This window comes from Cyrtonyx montezumae, unplaced genomic scaffold, assembly GCF_038088225.1.
Source record: "Cyrtonyx montezumae isolate F1298 unplaced genomic scaffold, pur_monq_1.0 scaffold_0, whole genome shotgun sequence".
In the NCBI taxonomy this organism is placed as follows: Eukaryota; Metazoa; Chordata; class Aves; order Galliformes; family Odontophoridae; genus Cyrtonyx; species Cyrtonyx montezumae.
This window is the reverse complement of record NW_027071824.1, coordinates 39691327-39718786: the sequence shown is the minus strand read 5'-3', so window position 1 is coordinate 39718786 and position 27460 is coordinate 39691327. Positions and strand designations below refer to the sequence as shown.

Genomic DNA, 27460 nt, shown 5'->3' with positions numbered 1-27460 from the left:
GAATGCCATGCAGCATGACTGCAACAGGCCATTTTTAGAACAGCTCCACAAGGCCATATCCTAAGGGATAACAGGAAGTTATAAGAGGTCAGTATTATATATATATGCAACTTTACATGATATTATATATATGTAATTTTGGTAACATCTCCTAAATTCCAGCTGTGTTCTCACAAAAAGGCTTTTTTCATCCCTCAGTATTCCTGCTGCAGAAGTCACGCACATACGTGCAAACTGACTGGACACACAGGTAAACATACACGGATGTCACTGAGCACTTTGTGACCAGGAGAATGGCCTCTCCAGATTTTGAAGTAAAGGACAGAGCCACAAGATGGCACTACCACTACACTGATCTACTCTAAACGCAAGCCCGGTAGTACTCAGAGTGGTAACGGTCTTCTGTGTGTACTGTTTAAATGGTGCACACATTTCATTTTGTATTTTGAAGGTTTTTTTTTCCTCGTGAACCTAACAAGCACTGAAAACTTGTTACCTTTTTTTTTTTTTTTAAGGGAAATGAATAATGACATTAATAAGAGCCAGTATTGCACATTTCATTCATGAACCAGCTTGACACAAAACACCCGACTTCAGGCTGGATTACGGCAAACTATAATCCAGCGTTTGCCATATGTTTTGCCATATGACTGACATGTTGCGTTACTTGCCAGTTTCAGCCACGCTTGCCATGAAGCATTAGCGTTGAGCCTCTGTCCCAAACTGCACCATATAAGCAGCGAAGAGTAAAAAGAGATGGAGAACGAGAATGAAAGCAAAAAGATACACAGAAAAAGCAACAGTAGAGTTAATATGGCAGATCAAGAACAGTACAATAAATACTTAGATGTAACTTGATACTTAAGGGGCAGGATATTTATTATGTAATCTGTATTGATTTAATCAGGTAGTTTTTAGCTCAGAATAGATCAAATATATTTGTATAGCAATAAAATACAAGCTTTTTTCCATACATTTTTCATATATAGTCATAGTAGAAAGCTGATAAATGTGTGCTTCCAGTTAAAGCAATGACTTGCAATGGGGTGTTTTAATAAAGCAACGTCAACTAATTTTTGAGAGAAATAACAAATCAGATGGTATAGAAAGAGCAATTTCTACAGTACCTGTGAATGGCTGCAAAAAGATCCTCAGTAGTCCTTGGTCTCGCTGGTGTTGCCACTCCGTCCGTCTCTTCCCCATAATTATTGCTTGGCAGGAATGAACTATTTGCTGTATCTGACTCAAACACCTCAGCTACGCAGAAATAATGAACAATACTGTCAGTCTGCCACGGAACCAACAGGTTTATGATCTTGAAACCACCCCTCTTTGCTTCAGAAATTGCACTGTATGAAATGCCTACGTTTGCTCAGACACATGCAGAGTACAATACTAAAAGGACGTTTTAATGATTTGCATTAAAATGCAAAATCAAAATTAACAAAGATAACTATGTCTTCATGGGATGTTTTATTGCCAGCACGGTTAAATAAAGCATCCTTTTCATTTCTGTGTCTGCAATAGCAAGAAGTCAGAATGGAACTGCAACAGATTTCATCAAGTATTAATTCTGCAACTTCCTTTAGGCTTTTAGCTCTAGCTAGTGCAAGAGCTCCTTTTTCCCTACAGAAGACCAGCTGAATGCTACAATAGCTATCCCTCACTCTGCATCTTCTTTAACATAGCTATCGTTATGTCGGAAGAAGAGTCAGAGAAAGCAGACTCACCACTTTCGTTCTCCTGAGACAGGTGTCCTTCAGCGTTGCTGCCGTTATCTTGGCTGCTGCCTGAGCTGCTTCCTTCATCAAAAACTGACGGCTCCTCTTGCCTGGGCTCCTCTTGAACTGGTGATGCAGCGGGCTGTACCACAAAGGCACCAGCTCCCACTGCTTCAGAGAAGGTGACTCTGGCAGCTCCTCCCTCAGGAACCAGGCTGCCAGAGTCCATCTCGCTGAAGCTGAGTCCATCTGTAAGGCAATTTCTCGCCTCCTCACAGTGTGTAAGCACAGCGTCTCTCTTAGTCGGGCTTGATGTGCTTCTGACAGTATCACTCACTTCAGCTACTTTCTCCACTGTGAGATCTAACTGTGGAGGTGGTACAACAAGGAACAGTTTGGGTTTCTTTGAAATGGGAGGTGGTTTCTTGCATGGAAAAATGGCCTGAGTCTTGTCTGGAGACGCTGGTGACCCCTGCAGTGGCATGCCAGTATAGAAGTCTTCGCTCTGCACTGGGGACTTGGGTGTGGCTTCGGGAGCTGTCCCTGGGGAATCAGGTTCCAAAGACTTGTTTAGCCCCATGGTAATTGCAGATTTTTGATCGCTCTCAAGCATGGGTATGTTGTCAGAGAGTATCAGAGGAGAACTCTGAGCCAGTGTTTGAGGTGAGTTTTTAAATGAAGTGCCATGAATCTTCATCTCCTCTTCACTGTTGCTGAGCCTCAGCGAGAGAGATGGTCTTAAGGAAGACTGTGATGATGAACTTACAATACCCTTTTCCTGAGAGATGGTTTCAGAAGCAGATTCAGGTGATGGGTCACCTTCGGTTGCTTTTTTGATAGATCTCAGCTGCACCATTTGCAATGCTTTGGTGGTTACTAAGGGCATCACAGGTCTTGATGAATCTTGCTTGCTGAATGGTTGTTTCACAACACTGTAGCAAGAATCTTCCTGATCATGTTTCTTAAATGAATACTGTGGGCATATAATTGCACCTTTTGTCAGTTTGGGATCAAGAGGTGGTGCTGGTGGTGGGACAACTAAAGGGAAAATAGGAGGAGGAACAGGGGAAGAGCAGGAACCGATGGAAGCTTCTTGTGGTGACCATTGGACACTGGAAGAATTTACATCAGCTTCTGGCGGAGGTGGGGGAAATGTGGGAGAGGCTGGCAATGGTGAAAGATCTACGGCATCTGCTGGAGGAGGAGGAGGGGAAGAGGGTGGAGAGAGCTTGAGGCAATGTGGAGGAGGTGCTGGGAGAAGAGATGGAGGAGGAGGTGCACCAGAATCCAGAGGAGAGCTTGGGGTGGGGTCCAATTTCTTTACACTCACACTCCCTTCAGTAGATGTATTTGAAGAAAGAGAAGTGGAGGATGAAGAAATGGAGACTGAAGACAGAAGAGAGGATTTCCTTTCAGGCACTTTAGGTTTCAGCTTGGATTTTCCATTTCCTGATGATGCAGATTTTAAAAACACAGGCACTGGAGTAAGTGCAGTGGGTGTATTGGACTGGCTGGAGTACCCACTGGATGGTGATGTGACTCGGTGGGACTTCTCTGGAGAAGTGCTCTTTGGTTTGGCCAGTCCACTGGGCACTTGTGGCACAGAAGCCCTTGAGCTATCACTGAAGTGGCTGATGCTGTAATCACTGAGAGCAGAAGAGGTACTGGCAGAATGGGTCACTGGGGACTTCATCTGGTCATCTGCTACTGCAGCATAGTCACTGTAGTAACCCCACTGGTCAGCATACTCCGACTTGATGCTGCTCGTTTCACTCTGAGAGGGAGTGACTGTGCAGATGGAGTACAGATTTGGGGCAGCAGTGGACATCATGCTGCTGCTTGCACTGACTGAGCTTTGGCTGCGAGAGCGCAACACCCAGGGATCCTCATAGTCACTGCAGGGGCTTTGGGAAGGAGAGCTGCCATTTTTGCACTTGAGATTCAACTGCAGAGAATGCTGGAGGGTGGCAATGAGGGTTTCATCAAGTACCTGTCCGTTGGACTGAGCTTTTTTCTTGGGTACCCTTCTGAGTGAGTCTGTTCTAGAGGGTGGTAAAGGCGGCTTCTTTGCCTTTTTTAGAGAAATGTTTCTTGCAAGGGATTTTTCACCTTGGCTTGGCTGGTCATCTTGATGTTTCTTCTCCTTTCCTTCAAAGACATTAATCACGCTGTCTCTGGGGTTCCCAAAACCATTAGTACTATAGCATGGCATGTCTGACTTCAGTCCAGAATCCATGTTCATAGAGCTATAATAACCATCATGGTCTACAGAATACAGAGAAGTGGAATCTTCTTTGGCTGATGTCCTCTCCAGGCTGCTGATGCTCAAGTTGCTACCAGGAGTGGCACAGCCTGGTGTGGTATAAGCTACCTTGCGTGATCCAGTCTCATTGTTTTCTGCAGACTTGTATAGCCAGTGCTCTGTGCTGCTCACTGCACCTTGTGTTCGCTCTCCTGAATAGCTAGATTCACTCCTACCATCACTGTCCTGGGACTGGTTTGGTAAAGCAAGATTGCTACTGCAATTCACACCCTGAGAGCCAGCCTCTGCATTTCCAGGAGTGCTGAGAGAGACAGCAGAGTCTCCAAGAGAAAGCATCATGACAGTATTAGATGGGATGGTATCTGAAGTCTGTGAGTGACGTGTGGAGCTACTCTCACTCCAGTTACCACTCGAAGAATGGTGATCTTCTTTCCCACTTATTGCATTGTTGGCAACAGGATTGTCCCTTGACTTTGGGTACACAGCAGAACTGCTAATTTTATTATCCAGCGATCCAGTACTCTGGGCAGTGTGAATAGCAATAACTTCTGACGAGGATGACAGTGTCGCATTGGGTATGACACTTGTTGAGTAGGTGGCATGCGGAGAGACTACACATGCTGGGCTAGTGGACTTTTCACTGTCATAACTTCTGACCTCTTGAGACTTTGGCCTTGAAGGGGCTCCTGTTATGGCACTATTTCTCAGATGCACAACATCATCATTCACTTGCATTTTACTTATCTGGTGAGGCAAAGTGCCAGCGATGTCTTCTGTCTGCCTGGAGATGCTCTGGGTCTGTTCTAAGGACTGCAGAGACACTCTTGCACCAGCCCGAGGCAAACTGTGAAAACCTATGTCACTATTCTGGCGTGAAGCAAATATAACTGCAGCAGAGTCACTCATCACGGACATATTTCCTGATGAGCTGGAGAACTGAGACATCTGAGCTGCAATGCCTTGTCCTTTCTGTGCTCGTATTCTTCTCATTGAAGGAGGCACAACTTTAACTTCTTCGGTCTGGCAGCTGGTGTCCTTGGTTTCAGACCGCTGCATAGCAGAGCGATAGCTGTCCAGTCGCCCTAGCGTGGAACTGTGATCTGGGACATACATTGAGTGCCCTCGGAAATCACTTTGGCCAGTGCCAACTGCTGGAGTCAAAATAAAATAATTATTCTTTGAAGCACAAATTCACACTTATCTTCTTAGTGATTAAAAATAAATAAATAAATAAATAAAGATATATATATATATATATATATACACATATATATATATCAGCAATCTGCTTGCTTCCCAATCTCTTGAAGGCTGTACCTTTTGATGAGAAATCTGTAACAACGGATTTTGCACAGCGACCACCTATTTTCTGCATTTCTCTTCCCCTTTTCTTTATTACTAGGAATTTTCTGCTTACAGAACAGTCTGTGTTCCCGCAGCACATTCAATACATGAAATCCTCTCTATGTGACACAGTAATAATTTCCATAGTAATCAGTTGTGTGAGAAACCAAGTAGCACTGTTTGACTTCCAGGAGGCAAAGCAGCAGGAACAGACAAAAGCCTGAGAAATGTGAAGTGTGTTTCCATGCTAATGCTTCATGCAATAAAGAAAAGGGGAAGGAAATCTGGAGACTAATGCAAATAGTCATATCTGCCTTTTAAAAGCATTACACTTCAGAAAAACCATTCAGCAGACAGGGAGAGCTATCCAAGTCTTGCCATTCTTCTACAAGGAGGCTAACACATTGAAACGTGCATTGTTTTACCACAAACAATATGTCTGCTATAAAAACATTTATTAAAAAAAAACACTGCAAAGAAAACCATCAAGTAACATTTCTCCACACAACTGCTTTCTATTTATCATAAATAAAAGTATCCAAGAAGCTGGAATAAGAAACAACCAGTACTAATGACTGTCTCAACCTCAGCACCATCAGAAAACCAAAAATACCTGCACTTTATTTAATGATGTAATAATCACATATTGGCATAAACAAACTCTGAAGGCAATGGAAAAAAAATGCTTTAATTCATGATACAGTTATCCCTGGGTCAGCAGAAAGAATCCTAAGGTTCTTTTAAATCCGCAATTGTGTTTAAAAAGGAGCTAACCTCCTTTTAAAATCAAGAATCAGAGAACAAATTTAAAAAACAGTCTGCATAAGGCTCCTGCTTTTCAATTCAGTTGCACTACTTTAAAAATAGCAAACACAGGAGGCAGCCATGCTGCTGGAGATGCTTGTAAGGATACTGCATATGTCACTGCAGGGAAAATTGGTTATTTCAAATCTCCGCCTTAATACTACTCTCAGGAGCAGTGTAGTAGCATACACAAGAGGACTGCATTCCTTTTGTATTTGCTATATAGAGCTGGATCAGGAGGATAGGTATTCTTATCATGCAGCTTTAAACACCACTTAAAAGACGTTTAATTATCCTTATTCTAGGCAGGCACAAGAGGCATTTAGGATAAGGAAAAGAGGGCTCTGAAAAGACTACAGTGAAAGAAGCACACACAAAAAGATTGTTTACTTCTTTTCCCTAGCTATGTAAGAAGTCTTTTAGCAGCTTGAAGCCTATTTAGCTTGCTTTGTGTAGATTTCTCTTGCTCTCATGAAAATGTAACTTCTTTCCACTTCTTGTAGAGATTTAGAGCAAAGCTAGATACTCAGATGCTGTCAAATGTCTTGGATAATCTGAGATACTGTCAGAACAGATGGACTACTGCAGCCAATCAAAATAGGTATTTGCATATTCTGTACAGTCATTAAGAACTGTACAGTAAGTAAAATCATTTATTTTTGCTTTTGTTTTTTTTTAAGTATCAGTTTCTCCCTTGGGTTAAGAGAGAGAAAACCATCAAAGTAGACATTATGTATGTCTAATTTTGACATGCATGCACAGGAGCTGTGACATCCCTAATGACAACTGTTAGCCAATGAGTAATATCTGGTAATAAACAATCATGTACATAACCACAAAGGTGGGGTGCTTTTCCTACCACTCTGAAATACACACATGCACACACAGGGGGGAATGAGAGGGCTGGTGCTGCAGAATGAAGCTGTAAGCACTATGTATCTAGTAAATACTGACCTGAGGCTGAGACAGCCTCATTTCAGCACATCACCTATTTGTATTCACAAGGGAAGCTAAAAGCAGACCACAAGCAGCTTAATGTACATGGACACTTTATGCTTGCTTTAAAAGTTACTGCTATGGAAGGCAACTGGCAAAATAGCACAACACTGAACTTGCAAACCTCCTCTTTATTGGGACACACTGTTGACTGCAAATACAAATTATACTTTAAAATGCATAAACTACAAATTAAGCCATGGTGTTATATCTAAATCCCCTGTGCTATTAAGTAAGAGGCTAAGGACTGCTCATGCCAATCCAAGCCAAGCTCTGTTCTTATATGGATGACTGTACTCACATGCCTGCTGTGCCTGAGCAGCTTGCTAATGAGGAGGCAACGTGAGCGTGTGCAGGACACTGCTGAGCACAGGCCCTTACCCTGGTTTATTATTGGCATAGATATAGCCTGGGTCCAGTTTAATGCATTCATGGAAATACAAATTGCCTCAACAGCATGAAAACTTGACAACCATGGTTGCTAAGAGGGGTAAAAAGAGCCCAGCCCCAGAGGCTAGATCCTGTCATGATCTGCATGTGTTTAGGGAAGGAGCTCTTTACCATTGGTGCTATTAGCTTTGAAATAATTTTTGTAGAAACATAGGATATGCTGAAATTATCCCACCTTTATTTTTGGCTCTATATGCATGCACAATTTCAAGCAAACAGGTGAAGATTTACTAGCCCTTTATATGATTACAACCACTCTTTTTACAGTTCTGCTTCCTGGAGATGGACATCAGAAATCTGCAGCGAAGCAGGTTCAAAAACAAACAAACACGATTACTGAGGACTCAAGTGGTCTTTTAAAATGTTCAGGGCTTTAAGATTTTGGTTGAATTCAAAGTAGAGGATTTATTTTATTTTAATTTTGAATTCCAAATGCACTGAGAAACTCTTTACTACAGTAACTAGAAAGTAAGTTGCTTTTGTTTGTTTGTTTTCCAAAAATTATTGAAATCAAACTGCCTTTGGTGGTACTGAAGTTAGAAGAAGGACACACCAATTCTACGGAGTACTTCAAACTTTAAACTGAATATTAAATCAAAATTGCTACCTTTATCAGAAATTTTCTGATTAAGTAACAGTCAGAAGTTACCAGATTTCCATAACACCAAAGTGCTAGAATTCACTCTGAGCTTTTAAGGAATATCATCCATTAACCTCTCTAGTTGGAACAGACAGCAGCAAAAACAAACAAACAAACCCCAAACACAGAAACAGACATCAGGATGCAGATCCTAAACACGACAAAGTCAGAACTAGCTGTAATATGGTGGTATATGGGAACTGTTGAGTCATGACCTGAACCACTGCTTGAGCACCTGGAGAAAAGACCCAACCAGCCCTAGAAGTACAGGTGAAGGCAATTCACCTCCATGACCAGAAAGGGTGGAGCCCAGCTCCTCCCCTTTTAGACCTCATTTTGAGGGCTGACTGGCACAGAGGAAGGACCTTTTGCTAGATACCCCTCCTTTATGGGCTCTTCCTCCTGCAATCCTAGATCTTCGTATGCAGGTGAGTTGTTTTTTTTGTAACACCTCATTGTGCATATCCAACACTGGTTCTACTGCCTTTACAGGTGGGATGATAAACGTAGCTGAAAACTATTAATGTATTTGTCTGCATTTTATCCTCTGTTCACTAGCCCCTCAGCACTGTGTCCACCACAAGAGAACTCAGTACAGATTCCTTTCTTCTTCATTACAATACTTTTTGCTATGCCGAAAATGTTGGAAGTGATTTCTCAACTGCAAATACTCTTTCCTAATGCACATGCTCACTATAGAGTCTGGCAGCAAACAAAGGGCATCCAGTATCTGGAACAAGCAAAGTATACAATATATTCCACATCTCTTGTGTATGAATACAGAGAACAGGTTCAAATTCATACCACAGCTCCAAGATTCAAGACAGGGAAAACTGGTGTAACCTGCTCTGGTGGTAACTGGATATGACAGGGACTGAGACTGATTGTGCAAACTTGATGGAAGAAAAAGAACAGGTCTGCACGTAATCCCTAGAGCTGGGTACAGCTATAGAAGGCTTCCCATGACTCTGGCAGAGTCTGGTGGCACCAGCAGATTGCTGCAGCAGGAAGGTCCTGTGCATCAAAAGGAGGGCAGAAAAACTGAGGATTTGAGAGGATAAAGTGTGTATTGGTATCGCTTGTTTCAACTAGTATATAGAAGCAATCCCTCTTTCCAGACTACTTTTGACAAATCATTTCTACTGCAGGCATTTGTCTTTTGTGCTGCAGGCACATTCCTAGATTTGTTCCTTTCATCTCTTCTGCTCATGCCCCACCTAGCAATCCTCCAAACCTGTAGACCTGGCCAAGATACTATTCAGGCACCATTACTTCAACAACATTACAAATGAATAAATAAAAGCTAGAGAACAATTTTTTCCTAGTGTTTTCATACTTAAGATTTTTAACAGATGCCCAAAAAGAAGCAGACAAATACGTCAGGTTCATGGTAATTTTAGGAATTCTGACTGTGGTCCATGCATCTGTAATCTCTCAGAGGGGAGAAAAATGCTGTGGAATATCCTGTGATACTTTTTTACCCTGTCAGCTAGAAAACTATCCAGCAATCTTGCATATTCTCCTGCAAGGGAGAGTTCTGATGAAAATGTAGGGAATTTGAAGTTTTATTGGTTCTGAACATCTAGCCTCTGGTAAACAATATATCTCTGACACCACTGTCTTCTATTTCCCATTACCCAAAAGCAGATGATATTTACTTACTCTGTAATACTCCGCTTGAATAGTGATAGAAACAAGCAAAGTTGAGAAGCTACAGCTACAGAACTGGTATTGGCTAAAAGGAAAAATAATGGAGAGTTTAAAGTTGTAAAGAGAACCAGGATTCAGAATTACTTGGCTCAAACAACAGCTGCATTCTTGCATGGTATTCCTGTAGGATCACTGGTTTCTATGACTTTTACCTGTGAGACCTATAGCTTAAATGACTACTAGTACCTAAGGGACTCATTAAGAAAGGCCATCAGTTGAGTCTTCAAGAGAACAGCTGAGTTCTCAAAGATCAAATGAATACAAATGTACATTTTTTAGGATGTAATAGTTTCCTCTAAAACATTTCAAAGGAGAAGCTTCAATGTTCCCAAGTGACACCTGGAACGCTAGCTGGTAACAACAGGGGTTCTAAGCTGTGCCACCGCAAGGCATTCATTCAGCTGTTAGACACATCCCCTCCTGATGACTGACAGGAGGCTTCACAGAAGGCAATCTCTTGTGAGCTGCTGAAAATGGGAGGCAGGGAAATAAGCACATGAGGTCATCATGACCCTCTGAATTCTTCTGCTCAGAAAAAAAAAAAGGGAAAAAAACACTAGATGGGGTAAAGAATCATGGAGACATAAAGGCCCTGAATTACACCATAAGGTAAAAAAAAAAAAAAAAAAAAAGTAACTAAATCATTCAAGGGAAGTACATGCAAAGCATGAACTTCTAAGACTCTCTTTTAAAAATGAAGAGGACAGAAACTTTCCTTAGAAGAAAGAAAAGCAAAATGCCTGGCAGAGGAAGAAGACATCTAAAGGCAGAAAACTTGAAGCTCTTTTCCTCCCTGCTGTTCTCATGAGGCATTTCACAATTACTGATGATGACCTGCACTGTGTGTAGCAGAATAGATGCTGTACTCTGGGACCTGCCCCGCCTGCAAGACAGTGAGTCCTGGCCAGCTGAAGTTATTCAGCACTATCTGGTACCGCACTGATGCAGACGTCTGAAGAAATACCTGCAAAATGACTTGGTAGCTTCACAAACTGAAAGTTAGTCTGAGACAGATCCTACAACACTAAACATGGAAAAGGGACCAGAAAAATAGAAGGCATTTTGCTGCTTTTGTTTTGGTCTGGAGAGCTGGAACATATGAGGAAAGCTAAAGATTATCAGGAGTTGAGAAAAGAGCAAGGCCTGTGATGGGTCTTCCCATACAGCTGCTCATCTGCACCAAAAAGAAGGGAAACACCTTGTCTGAAGGGAAAATACTGATGTATATTAAAGGTAACATCTGAAGAAGAGAGTCAGAGGTGATGGATAGATAATGCAAACGGAGCAGAGAAACAAAGACTGCCCAAAAATAAAAACTAAAACATCACCTGAAAGATTCTTAGCCTTTCTGATCTAACAATGAGTCCGTTGACGATATGTATAATTGAATTGAATGTATTCTATTGAACACTGAATATATACGTTAAGATAATTCAGAAGTATGCGAAACTATTTTTTATTTTCCTGTGTTTGACAGAGAAAGAATACTTTGCTCTTTCCTCTTATTTTTGTGTTGCTCTACTAACTAGCACTGAGATGCTCCTGCTGTTAGACAGTAACTGTTCAGAGAATAACTGGCATCCTAAAATGAACAGGCATCTAATACTCTTAATCTGCCTCAGAACTCTGTCCATCACATTGCATTTTGATATAGCATTTTTTGCACTCAGCAGAGAGAGTTAACTTGTTGGAACACTCCTGTGACAACATGGCTGTATCATAATGCCCCAAACTAGGAATTTTTAAAGGTATTTTCAGCACATGTTTCATGAGTACCATTATTGATTCCTTTTGGTATGTTTGGCTAAATTCTGTGAGAGTAGCTAAATTCTGTGAGAGTACCGTGGCTGCTGAACTCATGCCAGCGATCAGCATGCAGCTTCTCTTCAGTTTGGTCTTTCTTGTTCTAAAGGGGCCAAAGCAGTCAGGGGAGAACCCCAGCAGCTTGGCCCAGTAGAAGCTCCTCAAGGCTCTCAAGCAAGAAAGGAAAATATTTCAGGCTTGGTTGAAGCTTTGAGGTTCTCTCAAGTTTCTGCTTCCTTCTGAAGAATAAACAAGAGGTAACAAGAATCTGCTGTATGTGTTGGTTATTCAGCCTGTGCACAGCAACTCTGGTGCACCAAGGGATTTTAATCTTTGTGTAAATATTATAGCCATTCACAGTGATGCTTTAGGAGAAACAAAGAGATTTATTCAGCTGAAACCACAGGGAGAATGTCAATAGGTACAATGCAATTGCTTGATTTGGAGTTTAGTCCGGATCCTTGTTCTGATCAAATGAACTGTGGAATGTTTTAAAACAACTCAATGTTTGTTTTGGGACAGCGTAAGAGAAATAGGGAATGGACAGCTACAGAAATATTTGGGGAGTGACAGGGGAGGGAGGGCAGAAAGAGCACTGAACAAGGGTGAAGGAGACATATTTATTCCCAGCCTTGTCAGTGGCCTGGTGGGCAACTCCTGCAAAGACCCTTTACTACAGCACGCCTAGTTTTTCCATCTGTAAGATGAATGCACTGATAAATGTTCTCTTTCCAAACACACTTCATTTATAGCAACGGAAAGCAATATGCTAAGAGGATGCAAAGTACCATCAGAGAGATTTCCTGGCGTGTATTTTGCTGTCTGGACAATACACAGCCACCACAGAAGCAACATGAAACTACTTCAAGCCAACTTCCACAGTAGGGCAGATGGCTAAAGCACTGCGTGCCTGCCAGTTGTGGGTCAGTGAACTGGACAGAGAGAGCTCCTACAGTGAGATATTGTCAGCACTAGTATTTCCGTGGCTTCAAACAGGAGCCAAGGAAAACCTTCCATCAGCACTACACAACATGTGCTCACTATGAGATGAAAGAACAAAATCACGACCACAGAACCTGTCACCCTTTGCAAACAGACTGGCAAAAGTTGCAAATTCTTAAGATAGTCACTGAAGATTTCTTTTTAACATGGAAGCCAATTGCATCTTCAGTTCATTCCACCAGATATATTACAGATGAATGTTTTCAAGCGCTGTCAGTCTGAAGTGGTCACAAATATAACCTCCAAGCTTTAGAAATGCTGTCAGCACAAAGCATTCTCCTCACATCCACACAAGTACAGCTGTTGCTCATTTCAAAATTCACATGCCTGAAAGAGCATCAGGAACCTCTACAAGTGACAAAAGGTAGTTTTGAACAAAGAACTCTGCTTTGTTATGCTTTCTGCCCTCAAGGTAGGCCCTACGTATGTCACAGATAATCTCTACTGAAAACTGAAAACTATGACCTTGGTATGTATGTCACTTTCAGAATACCATGCTGGCCTCAGTAAGGCTGCAACAATCCTGAAAACATATAGTAGTTTAAGTGATGCCCAGTGTCATTTTGACATGTAACCTTTTGGCACAAAGGTTTTTAAGGACCACAAAAAGAAAAGTCATTTCAACTCTGCTCTAAAGAACAAAGAAATTGAGTTTAAAATGGAGAAATGGGATATAAAATATCCTGAGCACCTTAACAGACAAGGGAAGATCTGGACTGCCTCTGCTATTACTTAGATAGCTGTAAACATGCTATCTGAGAAGTTACCTCAAACAGAAGAACCAGAAGAGAAAAATGTAATCCTTTATTAATAATAATCTAATGTTATTTTCATATAGTTTTGTTTGGTTAAAACAAATCCACTTTAGCTCCTGAGATTGCTTATAGCTGACTGCATGGCTGATAAAATGCTATTCTCTCAGGGAAGAAATTCAAATTTCAGCCTCTATGTCTGATAAATGTTTCCTGTCAGGTAGAAAGGACCACTATGGACAGGAGGAAGAAAACCCATATTTTCAGGAGTTCCCGATGGCAGGCACAAAACAGTATCTGTTCCACAAGAAGATACAGACAAAGATCCCTCATAGCTTTGGACAAATTTCAGAGCAGCAGTTAGGTACAAAATCATTATGTGAGATCCAACAGTAACAACATTTAAAGCTGCCACATGAAGACTTAATACAGGGTTAAGACAAATGGATTTTCCCTCTTGAGGCAGAAGATAATCATGTTTCACTACAGATGCTGATGGAGCACTGTTATAGACACAAATTGCTCTTCATGTACTTTCTCATTTTCAGTATTTTTCTATGCCAGCTCTCTATCTTATTCAAATCCATCTGGAAATATTATGTATTTTTTCTTTCTTTCATTTCTGAAAAGTTTAGATGAATAACCAAAAAAAGAAAAAATGTGATTTAAGAGATGCACAGTAGTGAAACACTGAGTCAATATGTGACATGATAACACATGTAAAAAAAACAAAAACAACAACAACAAAAAATTAAAGTTATGTTCTGCCAGACTATTTTAAGATATTCTTTCTGTACTGCAGAAAGAAAGAGAAGGAAGGAGAGGAGGCAGAAGGCCATCATTTCATCTGTAAAGTCATTGTTTGGGTAAAATGGAATATCTTTTAGGAAAAAAAATAACAAAGAGCTACTATCAGAGCTCTGCAAAGTGTCTGAAGGGCTGCCCAAATTCAGCTGGTTCCATCAGCTCTGAATCTCTTGTACACTATTAACTGTAAAAAGATTACGGATTGAAGTAGTGTAAATGTAAACCAATTCTGCATTTTTCCTGTAATGTATATGAAATAGATAATGGTAACATGTAAATTATTTGAAATCAAATAATGTTGACATGTAAGTGGTTACCAACTAGATCTAAACTAAACTGGAAATTTTGCAGGTTTTTCACTGTTGATGCAACTCCCAGCACATCCAGAAAGGCATCAATGAATTTGTTTACTCCGCTGGATAACACTGCAAGCTGAAACACCTGCCCACTTCAATTTTCATTCAATGAACATCTTAGGGGAGTGGACCAAACCTCCAGAAAGGTATTAAAGACCAAAAAAATTACATCTCTGTAGATTTCCATTGTACCAGTAAACCACTTTCCAAATAGCACGTTCCCTTCGGCAGAAGGAAGTCCACAGGTAAAAAGCCCTTATTTCCAAGTGGCAAGGAGGCACCTGCTTGTTTGGAACTGTAATCGGCTATCAGACTGTATTGATTTCATGAGCACTGGTAATGTTATTAGTCGAGTAATGATAAGCAGTGACAATGAACAATGGATGGAATACAGTTCTGATGAGCCATACCTAGCTCCTTTTGTATGTTGTCAGGGATTCCTGTTATAGTCTTTCTCCTTTTGACTTTCTTCGGCCGTCTTACCACCGTGTCTGTGTAAATTAGAGACCGCCGAATGCTGGCTTGGCGGTCGAAATTCTCCCCTAATACATGGTAGAATAAGCAAAGCAACATTACTTCCAAGCACGCTGACATCATGCACTTTCTTCCACTAGCTTTGTTGTAGAAATGAAAAAAAGGCATTAATAAATGATGTTAGCTTGATCCTACAGTGAAGGCTTACACTGAAGGAAAAGATACAGCACACTGACACAGTAAGGTTTTAGACATGCATATGTACTGCTCAGTACTGCAAGTTTCAAAAGGAATTTGACTTCCCCTGAGCCCAATTCACATCTGGTGAAAGCAGCTGTAATTCCACAGGTGAACAGAATCATTGCTTTAATTTGACCCTCTACTTTGTGGGATTTGTGGGTTGTTTTTTTTCTGTTGTTGTTTCTTTTTTTTTTGGTGGTTACAGGAGATGGATGGAGGCTTTTGCTTTTTGCTTTTTTTTTTTTTTTTTTTTTTAATATTGAGCTGTGGGAAAAGTAAATCTGCTCACAAAAATGACAGAATGTAATGGTTTATACAGGAATAGACATTGCTATTGGCAACAGGTATTACAATTTCCTTGCAGGCCTCCATCACTAAATCACACAAGACACTTCTTTTTCATACCAAGTTGCTCTGAACCTGTCAAGTTTACCATATTTCTGGTGGTGATCTTTTAACACGAATACAAGTAAGTTCTATAGAGCATGCAGAGATCAAACTGGTTACAGGATCTCATAAATATTTCGTTTAGAGTGGAAGCTGCATAAAAGTGGAATTTCATAAATGACTATACATACATATAAAAGAGCTGAAAAAACATGTAAATGCATGTTGCCAGATAAAACCTTATGATGACCATGGGCTGTATCATAATGGGACCCAGAAGCACCACTATCATTAAGGTGGAGCAGCTTTTCTTCAGGAATTCACTTTTGTTTAGAGGTTTATAGTTTGGCCATTTCACAAATAGCAAGAGAAAATTCTCTCTAGACTGAGAGCTCAGACAATTCTATGCATATTCTAAAAATCTACCCATCCCCAATCTCACACTTAAGTTCCCCTAACTAGAAGTTAAAACATTTTAAAGCAATGACAAAAACATCTAAAGTATCCTTTAGATGATCTATTGAAGGTTAAAAGCAGAAGTTTGATACAGATGTATATGCTTTTTGCCTTTTATGCTTTCTTGAAAATTCATGACCAAATTATTTACCTCTTAAAAGTGATTAATGCACAGTAACTAACATGTCATAAATATTATCCCTGGTAGACTACACATCGGTACGATGTGTGTCATGCAGATAGTATAGAAAACCACTAAAACAGTTAAAGACACAGTCATAAAGTAAAGCATAGCATATGGAATTATGAAAATACAAGGAAAAATACAAAGCAGTTTCAACCACCACATCTTAAATATAAAGGTTCTGACTCTTTTTTTTTTAAATGGATCTTGTTATCCCATGAAATGCACTTGTGCTAGGCAAAATCCTTGCATCTACAAAGAAGAGTCACTTTAATCTGAGTTTCTGATTGACTGAAGTGAGGGCAGATTAGGGGAGGAAGAATCCCATGGGGAGAATCCCCCTGTGAGATATAGAGCTATGAATCCCATGGGCTTCACAGAAGCCCTAAAATACTGAGACAAACTATCTACTGTCTGTAGCATTACTGCTATTATGATGTTATTGCCCATATGGAGTCTAAGTTGGGACCATTAGATAAACCTTCCATATGGGATAACAACTGGCCACATTATAATGAATTTAAGGAATTCAAAAGACAATGGCTGGCATCTCTAAGCATATCTTGATCCACTCAAAGCCAACGATTTTGCCTGAGTCAATAGGTGACAAGGAAATTAAAATTTTGCTTTGGATACCCTGGACTAAAATAACTATGCAAATGATAAGTAAAAGGGGTGCAAACAAGGACAGATAGCTGAGGTACATCAGCAAGATGACCATGGGAAAAATTACTGTGTCAGCTGATCCACACTAACTTCTTCTCTGTGCTAACAAAGAGCTAACTCAACCAAACCTTCTTCTGATGGTTTCAAAACAGCTTTCTGAAAAACACTGTGCAAATTTATAGAATTTCTAAGCAACTGCTTCAACAAACTCAAAGTCAACAATCTAAATAAAAATGTCGTTTTTGTACTCTTGATATCTTGTTTTTAGAAAATACTGATGTTAACATATTACTTAAATATACTTTTCTTCCCCTGGATTTGTAATAAATCATCTAAACGTCCCTCATCTAGTTTACTCAGTTCTTCCTCACAAAGTTTAGTCAGTTTTCTTGGATTCATTGGAAATACTTAAGTATGTTTTTAAATCTCACTGAAGTCAGTCAAGCAGGACTCAAGGAAATGCTTAAACGTTTTCCAGGATTTAGTCTGCTGCCTATCACCTCCACCACCACCAGACTCCTCCATCTGGAAAGAAAGTTAGTTCCAGAAAACCCACTACAGGAGACACCATTATACATCTTTTAACCCACAGGATATGTAAAAGCAAAGACTGGCCACCACTGCAAATTCAGCCCAACTCCTTCCAGGCCGGAATAAGCTCAGCCCAGCCACCCCCGAAGACTGAAACATCCCACAAATTGAATGCCTAGTCAGCAGCTTGTCAGCCTAATGTAATGCCCCTGCACCTTTAAGTTGTCCAACAGATTTATACTACCACAGTATTAGTTGCAATCTGTTCACCAAGGAGCCCCAAAAGCTGAACTAAAGGAGCATTTGTTGCACAGCCACGTGAGAGGCCATTGTAGCAGGATCATTACTAATTCACTGCTGAAAATTCTATCACCTCTTCTGAGGTTAATGTTTTATTTCATGCCAGGAGTAATAATGAAAATTTTTTTACCTCCCTTCTGGGAGAGCGAGAAAAAGAACAAGCAAAGGAAAAAGCCAAATCAAAACAAAACCCAGCCATGGTTTGTTCCTCAGCACACTTAACAAATGGAACCGAATTTTTGGTCATTTTTTTCCTGCCTCACGTAATAACATAAGGAACTTCACAAAACAGAACTACTCACAGTGTGGGAGGGCAGAGGAGGGGAGCAGATTGTGACTTTTTAAAGGGGAACAAGGACAGCAGCTTTTTTTGTATGTGTGTGGGGCTCAGAGTCTGTTTTTCTCACTTGTCTTGTTGCAAAGCAGCGATACAGCTATTTCAAAGCAAAAGGAAACAGGTTTCCAGAGATGAACTCACATACTGCAAGAATAGTCTTCCTTCCCCATCCTCACTTTATATGCCTTCCAACTACCATGATTTTAAGGAATAAATACCACACAACACATTCCAGGAAGCTGAAGTGTAATAAACCTGCTCTGTTTTCACCAGTAAAGTTGAGAACTGCTGCACTTGCTGGGGACAAGCCAACTCATGCAAAGGGGCACATGGTTTGCCAAACATTTGAATTAATCTGGTTGAAATTAGAAGTGTAACTTATGCAAATGCATTTATGCTTTCTGTTCATTTTCCAGAGGTGGAGTGTTCATAATCTTGCGCTGCTTTTAACTATTTCCTGCTGTTTACTTAAGGAAACATTTCTTATTGATTTCTTAGAGCTCTCTGATGGCCTCAAGTGACATCTTAAAACTTAATCAGACGTCTTCAGTATGAGAAGTAGTGCTCCACTGCTTACAAAACATTTAATTTATAAAAATGTATGCGGGGAAAAAAATGATAATAACACAGAAAAAAGAATTCCTACCTTACTTTCAAAACAAAACTGAACGTTGAAAGCTATTGATTGTAAGAGAGCGCATGGAGCCAGAGAATGCCATATGGCATTTGAATTAAATTGGATATTGAATATCATCCCAGTTTTGGCAGGCAAATGGTCAGTTATTTGTATTAACTAGTAATAAACAATTTTGATACTGTATAGAGAAAGAAGGATTATTAAAGTGATTATTCAATCTTTCATACAAACTCTATTTACGCACATCAAAATATATTTGCATTGTAATTCAAGTTTAATTGAGTAAGAATTCTGTAATAGCAAAACCTAAGAGCATTTTGAAAATGAAGAATCAATACAGACACAGAAAATGTGGGCTACTGTCATGTAAGTTGACTATCACATCAAATGCCTCAATCCAGGACAGACTCATTAGTCTTATCTGTTCTTTCCCTATCCTCCTTGACACCTAAACCTCTTATTGTCGATGAAAATAAGACTCAAGAATTCTTTTCTCAAATTTTATAACATTTAGCCTTCAAAACACAGAATTCTCCTTCCTTAAGTAAAGATCCTAGAAGAAAATCTTGAATGTCATTAATATTTTATAAAACATTATTTTCCATTATATATCTTTAATGAAACCTACAGAAACAAGTGATTTGTCAATTGTCTTGCATTTAATGAGTAATTCTGTTTCAAGCCCACACTGTGTAGACTAATTTCATTAATGTCTACTTTAAGAAATGTTGAGTTTTTCCCATTAAGTGCAGACAAAAACTATTAAATACAAAACACTGTTTTCAAAGAAAGGTGCAAGAAGCAACATCAAATTCGTGCATCAAATATATAATATCTGAGTGTTAAAATACCATCTAATGGATCTCCTATAATCCCTCCCCTCCCTAATCAATGTAATACAATTACTGAAATAAAAAGCCTACCAGTCACATTAATAGGAACCACGTCTGTTTGGACTGCTTGTGCTTGCTGTCGCATCTTCTCTTCTGGTGTTGGCAGTGGAAGTGACTTAGTCCAGTTGGTTTGTGTATTGATATCTGATAACTCATCTGAAACTGGGGTTTTAGGCCTTCTGATGGTGATGAGCTTTTCTTCTTCTGGGGAAGAGACAGAACGCTGCAAATAGAAATATATGCAACAGTGTCAGTTCTCTACAAGAAAAACAGAGGACTAAATACTAAGGCACTGCTGCTCAGTCAATACACTCTCACAAATATTGCACGCTGATTTACGAGTGACTTTTTAAAACAAATGAAAAATCAACAACCACCAAAAAATAAAAACAAAACAGAACAAAGGAAAAACAACTCTGGACTGGTTTTACCCAAGACACCTGAGCAGGTTTAGGACCATAGAAATGAAAGAGGAGATAAGCACAGTAAAAAAATATCTTACACATTTACATCGTTCCTTCAGCAACCAACCCCTCTCATTTCTACAAAGAATGGATAGGGGTTTGCCTACCCTTCCCCTCCTTCCTCACAGTGTCACATTGGAAAGATGAGATTGAACCCTACTATGATCTAGCTGTACTAAGCTATGAGGCACATAACAAAGACGTATTAGGAAAAGATGCATTTGGGAGAGGTCAGTAGAAGACTCAGCCAATAGGTTCAACATAACCATCAGCCAAGGATCACTGTGAAAAAGCACTGGCTTTGGAGAAATTCATGCTTTGCTTGTTTTTAAAGGGTGAAGTGGTTAACAATATTAGTACACATACAGTGGCCATTTCTGAAGTCGTTCCTTATCAAAAGTGTTAAGATATCAAATCCATGGTGGATAATTCACTTCATATAAAAGAATAAAACCTTTCTGTACCAAAAAAAAGATGTTGCAACAGCTTGTACAAATCCTTCCACCAGCCAAATTTACAATGCCAAAATAGACAACTGCTTAAGGGGAGCAAATCTGTTTTCACTGCAAGAGACCCCAGGGAATCCCAAGAGCAAGAGAGGAAAAAAGACTTGGAGAAAAAGAAGCTCCTCTTCCTACTGCCTCCAGATACAACATGGAAGAGGACAAACACTTCCAAGGGGCTGTGTTGAAGCTGTGGGGACAGCAGAGACCTCTGTAGCTACTAACCACGACCATTTCAGAGCTGGCTGAGTCGGCTGCTCTGCAAGGCAGACTCTGAACTCTGCCCCAAAACAGTTTTTTACCACCACCTTCTCTTTGTTCCCTCCTCTTGCTGACTGCAGAATACCACCAAAAACGGGGCTGCTGGCACTAGATTGCCACTCTCCCTGGAGTTTTTCCCTGGCTGATTGAGAGAGGCGTAACTGCTGTTTGTAACAGATGGACTTTTTCTGTCATTATTAAGTCTAAGTGGTCTGTTCTCTTGAAGCTGAGCGGCACACAAAGGCATTCCCAAGCACCATGCTGTAACCACTGTTTATCATTTCTGATTTTAACTTTCTCCTTGTTACCATGAGAAGTTCCTATTGTTTTTAAATAAATAACCATTTATTTAAGCCATTGTGCTCTGACTGTAAATTCTATAGGACAGGGCCAAACATTTCATCACAAATCAATAAATCAAAGCAGATTCTTGGCAAAAAGTAAAAATAAAAAAAAGCAAAGTCTCTTCAGGTAATAATAATACACAAATGTAATGTGAACGTTACTTTTTAATGCATGTCTGTGTATGTACCTTGTTTATAAATGTAGGCAATGCAGGCACACCTACAGTACCTACACACCAATGGAAGGGTTTTCCTATTTCAAATCACTCACATTTACAAAAACTCACTAGCTTGAGCAATGTGGGAGAGAAACACCACTGCAGATGGGAAAGCTGCCACCAGGCTGTGCTTCCTCCAGTCTGTTCCACAACAGCTCGAAGCAAAAAAGGCACTGCAACCCACATCTGTGCGCTGGCCCATATGAGACATCACTGGTGTTGGGGGTGTGTGTGCAAGCACTCAAAGGACTAATTAGAGGATGGAGAGAAATAACATCTTCCCTCTTGTTCAAATAGCTCTGCTCCTGTCTGAAATGGCACAAGGGAGGCACTGCAAGCCGGGCTCTGCAATTTGTGTGGTGAGTCTGAGCTCCAGCCACCTACAGATGCTCTGCTTTGGGTGACAGCATCAGCACCAGTAACTGACACGTTCAGACAGTGCCAGTGCAGCACCAGCTCTCAGTCAGCAATCACCAGGGGCTACTCCAATGTCAGGTGACAGAGATACGGGTTACGAAGACACCCTTCCTTCCCCTCCAAAAAAAAACAAAACAAAGCAGGACACTTCTGATATAAAATACATACAGATAGAAAAACTGGAGGACTGAAGCACTGACTACAAGGGAATCCTAGTTATACAAAAAAGCATGAAACAATAATCAGAAATTTTACAGAACTAAAAGGACAGAAAAATGAGAAGGACAGAGGAAAGAGGACAGAAACTGATCAGTACAGTGAGCACATAATGAATGGAAAGCAATTGAGTTATTGTGCAGCTGTGGTCAAGCACTGCTCCAGGAAAAACGTCTCCGCTTTTGCACAGTGGTGCATACTTCTGCAAAAGAGTTCAGTAGGAGATCTGCTGGTTTGAAGTGTAGGAAGGAGCATTAGTGTTTCATCTGCAGGTACATCTCCTGTGGTTTCTGGATAAGCATGACTATCTCTACTTACATGCTTTCTTCCGAAGTACTCACAGTGAAAGTAGTACATTTTCTTGCTTTTTGATACAAAGATTCTTTCAAAGGGGAGGACAGGTCAAAAGCTGTACCTTAACTTTCCTGAGCAGAGTAGAAAGCAGCTCATTCTTCAACTTTTCTCACACATATTATTTATCTAATTTTATAATTACAATGAGATTAGAGAAGAGAGAAAAAATATTTTATACTTTATGCTCCCTTGTGAGGGTTATACATTTTTAGAAAACGTTTCCAGTTTTTCAGTGCAGAAGCTTGCAAAAAGAACAAACTTTTACTATGCAGACAGGAAAAGCTTTTCAAGCGAGGCCTGCTATGTGACAAATAGCACTGTACAGTGCTTTGAGATCACACTATCTGCTCAGCAAACTCATCATAAACACTGCTTTTAACAGAACAGTTTGCACCACTCTCATTTTTAAAGCATCTCTGATTCAAAACAATTTTATGATGGAATTTCTATGCAGTTTCCAAATGAGATGTTATACACCCACCTCCTCTGGAAAATCCATTGGATTTGTCCTTTGCAATGGACCAGGGAAGGACGGAAGGCAGTAAGTGAAAATGACTACACTGGACCTTGCTGTCTTTCCATAAATACGCATTAGAGGGGAAAAAGCCTGAACATTCAAAGGGGAAGCAAAATTGAGAACGCAGGAGAGAATGGCCCATGAATACCACACAGTAAGAGGGGAGCTACCTGGCTCACCAAACCAGAATCTCACCACCGCCTTGTTGACTTCTTGTCCCCTGTCTGCTCAGGCACTGCGACACAAAACAGCTTCAGCATACATGCTGCTTGAGAGGTCCCAGCTGACAAGCAATGCCATGCTGCGCATCCCACAGCACATCCTGCCCCAGGTCCCTGTTTATTCTTAAGTCTTTGTATATTGTAAAGGTTTATACTACGCTGCTCAAAAAGACAGGACCTCCAGGAAGAAAACCCAATCCATACAAATTTTACTTAACAGCAAAGGACCTTAAAACTTGTAGGAGTGTCATTTACCTCACCATTCATCACAACCATTCCTAAAATCACAAATTTTCTGAAAATATAGTTGAGGAAAAATTCCATACTGCTGTGAATGCGAGCCATACCAATTGAGCCATCTATTGATGTCTCCCGGCATCCTATTTCTTCTCCAGCCTTCTATTAGTTTTAATGGCTTCAAGTGCCTTTTTTCACAAACACGTTTCATTCTCTGAACTGCTGTCTCATCCAGCAAATTGATCAGCATTTAGAAAAAATGCAAAGCAGTATAAAATACCCGTGCTGATTACAAGTGTGCCCACACACAATTACAGCCAGGGGAAGGAGGGACCAGCCAAGGGCATCACTGTCTGGAGGCATCTCCAGGTGTGCCAACAGCAGCAAGGCTCCCAGATATTCACACCTCCAACCTGAAGCACCACACTTCTTCAGTCCCTCTCAACACCAAGCCAAATTTTACTTCAGACATTGTCAAGTCTCTCAAGCCAATACAGTTAACACATTTGTTTTCACTTAACATTCTAAACAGTTTCTTTAAAGAACTCAGTATGGCTGGAAACAGTATCAAAAGTACACTTTTTTGCCCCATAAATAAGCAAAGGAGCTGTTTTGTTACCTAAAGTTAAAAGACTATCAAGACAAAGTTCTTATGTCAAATAACAGGACCTAGGGAAAAATACCCTCAGATTTTTAATAGATGGAATAAAGACATGATAAATTGCGTGTCTGCAAGTACTCTCTCTAACTCACGTTCATCATTTAAAAGTTACGTTACTCCAATGAGGAAATTTTTTCGTTGGCTAATTAAACAAACAACCACACAGCCAAATAAATAAAACACAGTGTTCACCAGGGAAGGAGTTTTAAAGGAAGCAAATGTTAATAGAGCAAAAGCAATTAAAAGTTACTAAAATAAAAGATATTTGACTGCAGACACACACAAAAGAAGTAACGAAGAAAAATACTGGACGCAAACCTAGCATGGCATTGATTTTTCTATTTTTAATTAATATTCAAAAGAAAACAGGTAACAACTGAAGGCAGAATGAAAAGATTGCTTATGTGCTAAATGCTACAAGTAACATCAAGCTGCAAATGTGACAGCTGGATGGTCCCACTTGTGGGCAAAGTACCTTGTTGCTCCCAGGAACCAAGTTACAGCAGGCGCTAATGCAAGACTGAGAGATGCAGTCTAACAGACTAGACTGTTGAGTGAGACAAAAAGAAAGAAAGAAAATGAGTGATAAAAAGGCAAGGAAGGAAGAATGAGGGGAAAAACACACACACACACACAAAAGACAAATACACTTAAAATACACGTGTACATTTCAGGAAGAGTTTGAAAGTGGTTACAATACACCCCTGATGCCAGGAAGTCACACCAGAATACTGAAGGAATGCTTTTCAAGTAGTGTCACCAATGGTGGTATGTTAAAGATGACAAAGGAGGACACTGGTTACAGCACTGAGATGTAAAATCCAGATAAACCAATTTAGTCACCAACAAACTCAATTAGGATTAGCAGAAATACACTGAAGTGGAGATCGATCTGTGCTTCATTAATGCAACTTACATTAATCAACCTAAGAGTAAAAGGGTAGTTCAAAGAACTTTGTTTTATATAAACTAACACTCAAGGTATTTCAACTTTCCATGTTTTCTACCTCTGCCTGCTTGCTTTTTGGGTTGGGCTAACTTGCCTGTTTCACCCTATGGGTTTTGCTTTGAAACAGTAACACGTACACATCGTGTAAGAACTGTGTGTTTTGTAGTATGAATATTACCCTCCAGTAACTGACACCCACCTCCACAAAACAAAAGAATGTTTGTGAGTCTAGGTCTTCTCTTGTGTGATCTAAGCCACGGTTTCATATTATGTCTCCAGTGAAGACAGACAAGTGGAATATCTGGCTTTTTTCTTTTTTTCTTTTTTCAGTAGAGTATAACAGTGGGGAAAGACAGCTTCCTTTGTGAAAGCACCATGCAGTAAAATATAGATTTTATGAAATAACAAACAGGTCAACTTAGAAGTAAATTTAGAAACAATAAATAGTAATTCATTCATCTATGATAACTCTGTTATTCTCAAATTTCAGCTTGGAAGTGCTGCATGCACAGAATTTAAATGTTGTCTTTCTTGCTTTGAATAGACAACAAAGCCACAAAGCTTTTATCTAGAAGTAAGGAGTTCACATTTTGAATCATGGGATTTTGTGACCTCAGCTTCACATTGTTACTGAAGAACCCTCCTGACATCTGAAAAATGACTGTCTCAAAGCATAAGAGTTATCGGAAGTATTCATATTTTACCAGTGAGATTGTAATTCAATTTCAGAGACCTGTTAAGTGTTCATTTAAAAAATGAGTAAAATTTTAGATCATTACATAATGTCAAGCCAAATAAAATGATGCTGGTCAAAGGTCATCATAAAGTAATAGTTTTACAACATGAAAGGAGTATGTTGAAATTTGTAAGGAATTGGCTTCAGATTGCAAAGCTGCAAATAAGAGTGTCAGGGTTCACAGAATCAAAGAATAACCTGGGATGAAAATGACCTCAAAGATTATGTAGCTTCAACCCATCTGCTATGGGCAGGGTCACCAACCACTAGATGAGGCTGCTCAGAGCCACATCCAGCCTTGCCTTGAATGCCTCCAGGGACATGGCATCCACAACCTCTCTGGGCAATCTGTTCCAGTGCATCACCACTCTCTGAGTGAAAAACTTCCTCATAACATCTAACCTAAATCTCCTGTCTTAGTTTAAAACAATTCCCCCTTGTCCTATCATTATCTACCCATATAAAATAGGGTTTTGTTTAAAGTTTTGAGATAATCAATCAGTATAGCACCTTATATCATCAGTTGACCACCTTCTCATCAGCTCTGAGTCATACTTAGAGTGAAAAATATCTAAGGGAAGCTATTTGCATCTGAAATTCAAGTGCTATCCTTTCCTTGAAACATAGCTAGTTGCATTCAGATTTTTCAAGCAGTTAATGCTGTCACTAGTGCAAATCATAATTCCACTGATTTCAGTAAGGTTTTGCAAATTGTCCATGTTTTACATACGTGGCTTGCAGCCAGAACATAGCACAAAGAACTCAGTGGGGTGTAGCAACATTCCCTGCCAATATGCAGATACAAAGCAATCAAATCCTGCATGAGGAACTGTACATATTCCGTAACAATTTTTATTATGTGATTTAAAAGCATGGAAGACAGTACTGAAAACATTGCACCCTGAAAAGGAGTTATCAGGATCTGCACACATACAGACAATTATTTGGTCTGCGCTACAAAAGCGCATACAATTTAGTAACACTTCAAAAAAGTTAAATTTTACAACTAATGTTTTGGGGGCAAAGTATTCTAGAATATCTGATTTGAAAATCCCAGGAACTCCAGCACTTCAGGTTTGGACAGCCAGGCTCTAGAGCATCTTCCTGACTACCCCAGTACTATCTTAGCTTACAGCACTGAAGCAGCAAAGTTAGCCACAGCTTGTCTTTGGAGCACACAGACACAAGAGAGTAAGGTGAAGACAGAGGAGCAAAGCTGCAGGAAATTAAACTGTAGAAGGCATATATTCAGTCCAGCACTTTGCTCCTCACCATTACCTTTTGTTCAATTTCTTCATAATCATCCTGGTAACTTCCAGAGATTGCACTGGAGGATGAGGAGAAGGTGGGGCCCTGAGAGTAATACTGAGAGCTCCGATAGCCATCCCTCCGCAGCTTGTCACACTCTGCCGAAAGACAGGGAAAGAGGAAATCAATTTATTACCAGAGCCATTACTGTTTACACTTACCAAAATATACTGTTTTTTACGAAAAGCAGTTAGCACATTACACATTAGCACTGTCTGTCCCACGTACTCAAACACCGAGTGGCATTTCTCGTATTTTTAATATATATTTCTGCCTCCCTCTCATTAATTATACACATATG

The 27460-nt window shown here is 40.0% G+C and overlaps 1 protein-coding gene across 2 annotated transcripts in view; it reads right to left on the bottom strand.

Moving 5' to 3' along the window:
• Positions 1 to 27460, bottom strand: part of NHSL1 (NHS like 1) — a 160974-nt gene that overhangs the window by 4554 nt on the left and 128960 nt on the right. The window contains exons 3-7 of one of the 2 annotated variants that reach the window (XM_065733068.1): positions 27130 to 27257; positions 19784 to 19976; positions 15059 to 15190; positions 1731 to 5135; positions 1128 to 1257 (exon numbers count right to left, since the gene is read on the bottom strand). In XM_065733068.1, coding sequence (XP_065589140.1) covers positions 1128 to 1257; positions 1731 to 5135; positions 15059 to 15190; positions 19784 to 19976; positions 27130 to 27257 — 3988 coding nt within the window. The remainder of the gene's footprint in view (positions 1 to 1127; positions 1258 to 1730; positions 5136 to 15058; positions 15191 to 19783; positions 19977 to 27129; positions 27258 to 27460) is intronic. The other variant, XM_065733077.1, reaches the window with a different exon arrangement.